Here is an 8,905-nt window from a genome sequence, read left to right as displayed (position 1 = left end):
TATACAGCATATTGTTCTGAAATATGTACATAGCACAGAATGGCCAAATTGGGCTAAGCTAGTTAACAAACACATTACCTCATATATATATACATACATATATATATATATATATATATAAACACACACATATATATCTTTTATAAGGGAGGTAATAAAAACACTAGTTGAGGTTTGAAGTCTGCTCAGCAATTTTCAAATATATAATGCATTGTTAATGTCTCAAGGATGTATATAGATCTCTTGAACTTATTCTCCTGTATAACTGAAATTATTTGATCTATAGCCACTCTCATCTCCCTCCCCCACCTCTGATAACCACCATTCCACCCTGCTTTCATGAGTTCAACTATTTTAGATTTGACAGGTGAAATCTAGCCCTAGTTGTCTTTCTATGCAAGCCTAATTCATTTAGCATAATTCCCTTCATATTTAGCTACGCTGTTACAAATTACAGGGTTACCTTCTCTTTACAGATATACACACGTCTTAGTGATACACACATACCACATCACATTCTCTGTATCCATTTATCTCTTTCTAGGCCCTTGGGTACATTCCTTATCTTGGCTTCTTTGAATGGGGTTATTATGAACAGTGCTTCAGTATGTGCAGATAGCCCTTTAACATACTCACTTTATCTCCATCCTTTGGATATAAACCCAGGATTAAGAAGCTAGTTCTTGAAGGTGCTTCTATATTCTATTCATTCTCAATAAAAATATGAAGCACCTATTAGCTCAGTGCCAGTGTCTGACCCAAATTTCCTTGTTTATTTAAATTCTTTTAGTGCCCCCAAATAAATGTGTCTCTAGATAAAAGCTCTTGACACAGAGGTGGGACACTAGAAGGTAGAAGGTGAATTAGCTCTGACTCCCCCAAGGCAGCTGCATGGTTAAGGTACTTTAGGCCAAGGTCTTACTCTTAAGCAACAGATCACCTCCAAGTCTTGGTCATACTGCATTTTATGTATTGGTGTCAGGACAAGTGTTTATGCCAAGGAACATCTGAAATGATTATAACTCTTCTCCAGTTTGAGTTTCCTCAGAGGATTCAAACACACACCATGGGTGGGGAGAGGGCTTTAAGATTAAGGAATCCAAGGAATATATCACTGTTTCTGAGTTTCTCTTACCAAGCATGTTTAAAGGAAGTAGAATCCTACATTGTGATTGATCTGTAAGGTACGCTTTGAGTCACAGATTCACAAGTAACATGGGTGCAGGAGAGAAGCAGGTGTGACAGAAGGACATCATCCTCAGGCTGCAGATTGATTTGTGTAGCGTTTAATAGTTATCTACAAGAAAGAGTTGTTCCTCTTTTCTTTTTCTTCCTATGTAACCAGGACCTATGTTTTTTTGTTTGGGTTTTTTTTTTTTGCCTAGAATCTCTGAGGTTTATTATGTTCAAGGAGGACATTGAGACACAACAGGTGGGCAGGCCAGCCTCCACATAGTTAAAAGTTCCCATCGAGCATTTTTGTGTTAGCAAGCATTTGAAGCAGGGCTTTTTAGAGAATTGGACCAACTCACCACTCTTATTAGCTTCTATAGATATGCTTTCAGGCCACAACAGTGTTAATGTGTTTTACATATTCTAAGTCTGTTGTGTTTAATTTGAATTCTGGAAGAAGAAGGAAAAGAGAAAGCAGGAAGTCAAATGGTGTTGTAAGTTAGCTAGAAATACTTCAGCTGCAGAGAGCAGTGGAATCTTTGATATCTACCAATTCAGGACTTGCATCCTGCCAGGGACAGTCCCCAAAAGCATAGCTGAGGGTGCACATCTGATGACGACCAACCACAGTTGCACTGCTACTCTGTATAAGTATCAACCGTATAAATTCTATTCTTTTGCACATAAAACCATAGCATCTAGATCCAGGCCTAAGAACTCTCTTGAATCTGTTAACAGGGCTGAACACCAGAAGTTGGACACCTGCATTTTTTCTTTTCCTTTCTTTTATATTATTACTATTACTATTATTATTGTTGTTATTATTTTGCAAGGCTGCAGCTTGAACTCAGATCTATTTATCTATTTCTAGTTTTTGCCATTTAATTGGAGATAAGAGTCTCAGGATTTGTCTGTAATCAGCTGGATTGTTACTGAGATCCTCAGATCTCAGGCTCCTGATTAGTTAAGATTAGAAGCATGAATCATCAGTGTTTAGCACATGTATTTCTTCTTCTCCTCCTCTTTCATTGGCATGCTAAGTAGGGAACCCAAGGCACTGAGGATGTGAAGCCAGTGCTTTACCACTGCGCTACGTATACCCCTAGGCCTTGGGTATATTTTTTTCTAACAATGTCCCTGTTGTTTTGTATATTTAGATAAGAACAGTGGCTTCAGCATATCCATATCCACCAGAACAAGGGCCAGTGAGGCTTTATCATTACCTCTTCTGATTGTTTTTCTGTTCCTGTCTACTCAGTTCTATAGTTTGGGGTCTAGATGTTAGTACTGAGATGCTGCAGTTGCTAGCTGGTGCGTGAGATCTAGATGCTCTGGGAGCAGTTACTGGATAGTGTGGCCTCCGCAGTTATGCAACGGTGTTTTTAAATAACTCTGGGATGTAAAAAAAACTCTCAATTTTACAAAACAAAAGTGTATTCCCTCTTTTTCCTGACTTTTTTTTTCTTTCCTGCCTCCTTCACGCCTTTTGGCAACCTTTTGCTTCCTTGTGGGTCCAATGCTGCAGAGCAGTGTTCATAATGTCAGGCCATAATTCTCTGATAGAACTATCATTATATGTTTCCTTATCAGGAAATGCATACATATACATGTGATTTTTGTACTTGGGGTCTGCTCTTTCCTTCAGGGACCTATTTAGAGGAACAGTACCACCCAATGCTTCTCACAGTGAAGAATCACAGGCAGCTCTTGCTTCCTGTTTAGCTACTTTACTGGGTTTCTAAGTAGGGTTTTTTTTTTCTTGTGGGTTCACAGAGCTGCAGCCATTTGCTCACCATGGCCGGCCCCTGCCAAGATTCCAGGTGACTCTGTGCTTTGGGGAGGAGTTTCCAGACCCCCAGAGGCAGAGGAAGCTCATCACAGCCCACGTGAGTATTGCATTACATTTTCATTGAATTACATACCAGTGAGTTTTCCTATTCTTTACCAAGAATAAAGTCCAATTTAGAGAAGTCTCAAGTGAAAAGCAAATGTCAAGTGACCTGGGAAAATAAATCTAACCTCAAAATAGAACAGGAGGAAGTGAGGTCCAGTGATCAGCACAACACAGGTTCCACATGCTATTCACCTAAGACCCGGTCATCACAATACTAGGGCTTTCATCCCACCTTTCTTTATTTTTCAAATTGTTACATTTTGGTACTACAGGGATTAAAAGGATGAATACTAGAAGTTGTTCTTTAACATTCTCTTGTGTCTAGCTGTTTGTGGGACATGGATAAGCACAAGGCCCTGAGCTCAAACTTTAGTACTACACCCTCTCCTAAAGGAGAGATAGAGATTGGAAAGATTATGATTCATGGTCAGCCCAGATAAAAGAAATTAGCCAGAGTCTACTTCCCTAAGTTTAGTGTGGTGATATATGCTTGTCCCCAAATTTTAAGTGTGGATTGCCTTTTGAAGCTGACCCCTAGGCAAAATCAGAAAACCCTATCTGAAAAATAACTTAAGAAAAACAAAGATGTGGGGATATGGCTCAAGCATAGAGTACTTGCTTACCAAGTGGAAGGTCACTTCAAACCTCAGTACCACTGAGAACGAATGCTGTCTTGTGAACATTGTTTTCCTTTAAAAAGCAAGTATTTTTCTAACTGGGAAGCTGCCTGTTTATGCATGTGTTTCTGCCCCAAATTTTTAGGTATTATTTAGTTCTTGGACATGTTGATTGAGGAAGCTGAATCTTTCAAGAAATCCAAATGATTAGTCCTTCCTCTAACACTGTTTAAGATGCTGCAGCTATGATGAGTAAATAACATTTTTATAAAAAGGAAAACAGGCTCTCATCCCATCCCCATTATTAGAAACCAAACACTCTTAAACCTGATCTTGACCATACAACCCCACTTCTTGATTATAAAAACAAAAACAAAAACAAAAACCAAACCAACAGAAACATAATCCCGGAATTTAGCCTTTTCTCATGAATTATATCCAGTGATTGATATAATAATTCATATAACTATTGGCAACAAAGATTGTTTTAAAAACTTGAATTAATAAATAACACTTAAGAAGTAGATGATAAAGTGAAACCTTGTTGTGATTTTACAGGGATGCAATAGCTTTCCTTAAGGGTAGCCAAATAAGGTACCCCTCAAAAAGAAATTAAACATATTCTACACGAGTTGAATTTTTTTAAACGGCTTTGTAAAAGTACTAGTGGTTCAAACCTATAATCTGAGTACTCCAGAGAATAAGATCAGAGGGTCACAGGTTGAAGCCAGCCAAGGCAGAAAATTCCGTGAGACTCTTATCTCTAACTTGCAAAATGCAGGAAATAGAGGTATGGCTAAAGTAGTTGAGCACCATCTTTTAGTAAAAAACCCATGCAAGAGCATGAGGCCTGAGTTCAAGCTCCAGGACTGGCATAATAAAAAGCAATTAATTAAAAATTTAATTTTAAAATGGGTTTAATTAATTCCAGGAACTAACAAAGGATTTATGCTGGTCATCATGTACCAAAAACAAAAAGACTCAGTTTAATAGCATGATAGCCTTATCAAGAATATTCAGCTTGGGCTGGGAAGGTGGCTCAGTGGTAGAGCGCTTGCCTTGCATGCTCGAGGCCCTGGGTTCGCTTCCTCAGCACCACGTAAGCAAAAGAAAAAAATCCGGAAGTGGCGCTGTGGCTCAAGTGGTAGAGCACTAGCCTTGAGCTGAAGAGCTGAGGGACAGCGCCCAGGCCCAGAGTTCAAGCCCCATGACCGGACCAAAAAAAAAAAAAAAGAATATTCAGCTTGTCTCTGATGCCATAAGAAAAAGCTCATATAAATAGCTTTTAACATTCATTTATCATAAGAACAGTCTTAAATAACAGTCTTAAAAACCAAATGTTGAGTTTTGTTTTGATGAATGTGACCCACACTCATAACTAACAACTTGTGTCTATATTGAATTTTGTTGCTTTTTATTTTACCTTTGATTTAAAATTATGAACCTTTCCTATGATCATAAGAATTTACTTGGTCTTTAATTTGCCCATTCATCTGATAATGTTCAATCTTAATTAAAAGTAAAATGAAAGATAGAGTTGGTTAAGCGTATCATCTTTAATTGTAGTCTCAATTGGAACTCAGAACTAAATAGGTTGTTTTGTATAAGGGCTAACCAAAACTGGCTTTTCCAATGGTTCCAAATATGAAATGTTTTAATGTGTTACAGCATGCAACTTTATACTTCACTTAAACTTTAACCTTTAGAATTTGAGGGTTATTTCATAATGAGCCAACTTCAGGATGTTAAAAGAATATCTCAGTAACATCTTTCTTAAATGTCTTATTAAAGGTGGAACCTCTGCTAGCCAGACAACTATATTATTTTGCTCAACAAAACAGTGGACATTTCCTGAGAGGCTATGATTTACCTGAGCACATTAGCAGTCCTGAGGACTACCACAGATCAATCCGCCATTCCTCCATTCAGGAATGAACATTGTCAAATAATTTGTTTCACTGTAAATATTTGGCTCTGCTGACAGTTCTCAGTTTCTTCTGAGGAATTCAGAAGCAGAGGGGTCTCACTTCCACAGTGGAGGAAAATGCAGCAAGAAGATGTGCAGCAGCATCTACATCTGGCTGAAAATCAAGCTTCTTCCAGAATAAATGATAGTTTCCCAGCATGACAAGTAGATTATTCCAATGTCTTAGTGAGTGCCATCACAAATAACTGTGAAAATTGACCTACTAATGTGTTTACATTGACTTAAGTGCTTTTTTCAATCTTGTGAAGATTAGTTCTTTCTTAAAACAGAGAAACCTTGCTTTTCAGTATTGATCTTTGAATCTGATCATGAGAACAGTTAAATGTTCCATTTCTCAGGGAAGTAAGGTCTGAATAGGAGACTACTCTGTTCCCTGCCCCCCAAATATACTCATAGATATAAGGGCCATAGTTTTTGTCAGAAAGTTCATTGAATGAAAGGACCTCAGACTGAGGTCCTTAGCCTGAGGCTGGACTATAGTGCCCAGGAGTGAGCCTGGGTATTTTCAGGGTAGTCTCTGCCCCTAATACCACTGCTTCCTCCGTGGGTTTTTCTGGAAGACTGTAGATGGAGTGTTACTATTTTCTTGAGCCAAAAATTATTAGGGCTACTCTTGCATGGCCTATTTTATCTGTCATACAATCTAATAATAACTAGTTAAGAGGATTTCTTCTGTTACTTTGTGGGGTTTTTTTTTGTCTCTGTCACATTCTTTTGAATTATTGGTAAGACTTTTTCTTAAAGAACAACAACCTAACTACTAATGGATATATTTTTAAAGATCTGTGACATTTCCCCTCTTTTTGTTTGTTTTGTTGGGCTATTGGTAGTACCATGGCAACACTAAAGGGGAGGAGTCAGCAACTCAGGTTGATGAGCTTTGTTAGGACACCCTGGCAGGCCTCAGCTGACTATGCAGCTGCCACTCAGAGGGAGATTTCTGCTTATTTTGTATATTAGATGCTTCCTCATGCCAATAATAGTTTGATCAGGCCTTAAAATTACTGTGCTTTTTCCAAATACATTCTCTTATAGCATCCCAAAGATAGCCAATTGTTTCTGTAAACTTGACCTCTTGTTTTCTTATCTGTTTTGTTTAGATTGTTGGCTCTAAGTTCAAGTACTTTTCTCCAACTACAAAACAATCACTATTACTTCCAGTCACAGCAAGAGGCAATAGTTCTCAAATACATGCCACTCTTGTTCTATCTTCATTCTTTAATTCATCCCACAAGCACATACTGAATGCCTGCTATATCCCTTGTATTATATAGGGCAAAACATTTATCAAGTTCCTTAAGTATGAAGCATTCAAATGTTGTTGTGTTTTTTTACTCTTAAGAAAGGTTTTTTTTTTTCTTAAGACTAAAATAACACATTTCAGAAAAATGTGAGGAATCTAGAAGAGGAAAAATAAATGAAAAGTATCTCTTCTATTTTTCCTATCTTAAATCTTCTTCCCTAAAAGTCTCTACAAGAATAACTCAGCTTATTCCTTCAACACATTTGTTTTCTATAAATACATATAAACTCTAAAAAACTTTGAGTTCATCCATTTTATTGTAAAAATACTGTACAGAGGGGTTACAGTTACATGAGTAAGGTAATAAGTACATTTCCTATCAAGCATTGTTACCTCCTCCTTTGTTTTTCGCCTACCATCCCTTCCCTCCCCAACTTCTCCCTTCTCCCCACCAAGTTGTAAAGTTTGTTTTCAACAGTGTCTTGTACATCTCAATGTTACAATGGGTCAACCTGTATCCTTATTTCAGCATTTTGTTATTTACCTTCCCCTCCCCAAATTACAAAAATGTATATACGAGATACAGGGCATTGACATTAAATATAGTGAAAACAGGGGTTATACCATGGGGGAAGGAGTTCATACATTTTTATGCCATGTTCTGTGTACCTAACAGTAAATACTTACCTCCTTCTTGTAGAGGCATTGAATTCTGCTGCAATGTGCCCAGTAGGGTTTAAGGTTTCTCGTTAACTTAACACTCTGCATGGAAATGTTTGTCAACAGATTGTGTCTCATGAGCTGCAGTAATTTATACATCTTATAGATGTAAGGTATTTGGGGGTATATTATCCCTATCCTAAAACAAGATGAAGATAAAACTAGAGCTCGTTACTTTCTGGGGCCTCCAACATGGTTCCAAACTCACTGGAGAATCTTTCATTCCACTCTAGCAGTTCACCTAAGTTCTCTTCAGGATTTCCGCAGAACCCACAGATCCTCGTTCTTGAAGCAGCTGTTTGTTGTACATGTATTTTTTAGTTTTCTTTAATATTGTGCTGCTTTAACAATGGAGCTGTATTTTCAGGAAAATATCTGTTAGCTTGAGCCGTGCCTCCTCTCTTCTCTCTATAGCTATGTATACTAACTTTCAATCTTGAGGGATCTATGGGGAGTGATCTATGATATGGTCAGGTGAGGAACCTGACAGCTGTCTCAGGCCTCTGGAAAGGAATGGCTCTCTCATTCCTTGTGATATATTGAGATGCATACAGTCAAATTTAATTTGTCCCCACTAGAAGATGATGTTGAAAGAGTTTAGGTACTCATGCTAAAGAGCCTTGGATCACAGAGAAAATGGAGCCATCTCATATAGTTTTTGGCTTATTTCTTTTGAGATTTCATGTTTAGCAAGACTGGGTAGCAATTAATGTCTGGAACACTGCAGAAAACCAGATGATCAATTCCACACTGAAACTTAGATACTCCCCACCCCTACCCCAACATACATATGTATACACACACCTTGGGAGATGAGTAAAACAGGATATCTTGAACAATGATTTGAACTAGAAAGACACTGCTTCATTTTGAGACTGCCTCAACCTGCTGAGGACTGAGTGGCACTGATGGTATGGCTAAGACCCAGCAAGGAAGCCTATAGCCTGATTGGAAAGAATCACTTGGCATCTGAAGCCTGCTTGGACATCTGGGAGACTTCCTGGCCCTGTTTTACTATTGCCTTCTTCTCTGGAAGACATAGGAAGTTGTAAGCACTCATGCACCCTATGTTGGCTGATCTGTTGCACCAGGAAGGCTTATTATTATTTTATCTTTTCCCTACTGATGACTTTTAAAGTGAAAATATACACACAAGCCAAATCCCTTTTAGTCCTCTCTAATAACAGCCGTTTTTCTCCATTAGTGAATGTTTCTCGCAAAGCTTAAGGTCTCTATTTTTATTACCTATCTTCTAAATCGTTTGTAACTGT

At 38.0% G+C, this 8,905-nt stretch overlaps 1 protein-coding gene across 4 annotated transcripts in view; it reads left to right on the top strand.

Annotated features, from left to right (window-relative positions):
* Irf4 (interferon regulatory factor 4) overlaps nt 1-7,069 on the top strand; it is an 18,259-nt gene extending 11,190 nt beyond the window's left edge. For all 4 annotated transcript variants that reach the window (XM_070024725.1, XM_070024726.1, XM_070024723.1 and 1 more), the window contains 2 exons: nt 2,947-3,059; nt 5,476-7,069. In XM_070024725.1, the coding sequence (XP_069880826.1) occupies nt 2,947-3,059; nt 5,476-5,619 (257 nt within the window). In that variant the 3' untranslated portion in view covers nt 5,620-7,069. The remainder of the gene's footprint in view (nt 1-2,946; nt 3,060-5,475) is intronic.
* The last annotated feature ends 1,836 nt before the right edge of the window (nt 7,070-8,905 follow it).

This window comes from Dipodomys merriami, unplaced genomic scaffold, assembly GCF_024711535.1.
Source record: "Dipodomys merriami isolate MVZ:Mamm:240054 unplaced genomic scaffold, mDipMer1.0.p SCAF_16, whole genome shotgun sequence".
In the NCBI taxonomy this organism is placed as follows: domain Eukaryota; kingdom Metazoa; phylum Chordata; class Mammalia; order Rodentia; family Heteromyidae; genus Dipodomys; species Dipodomys merriami.
Note: the sequence above shows the minus strand (reverse complement) of the source record. Positions and strands in the feature narration are given on the sequence as shown.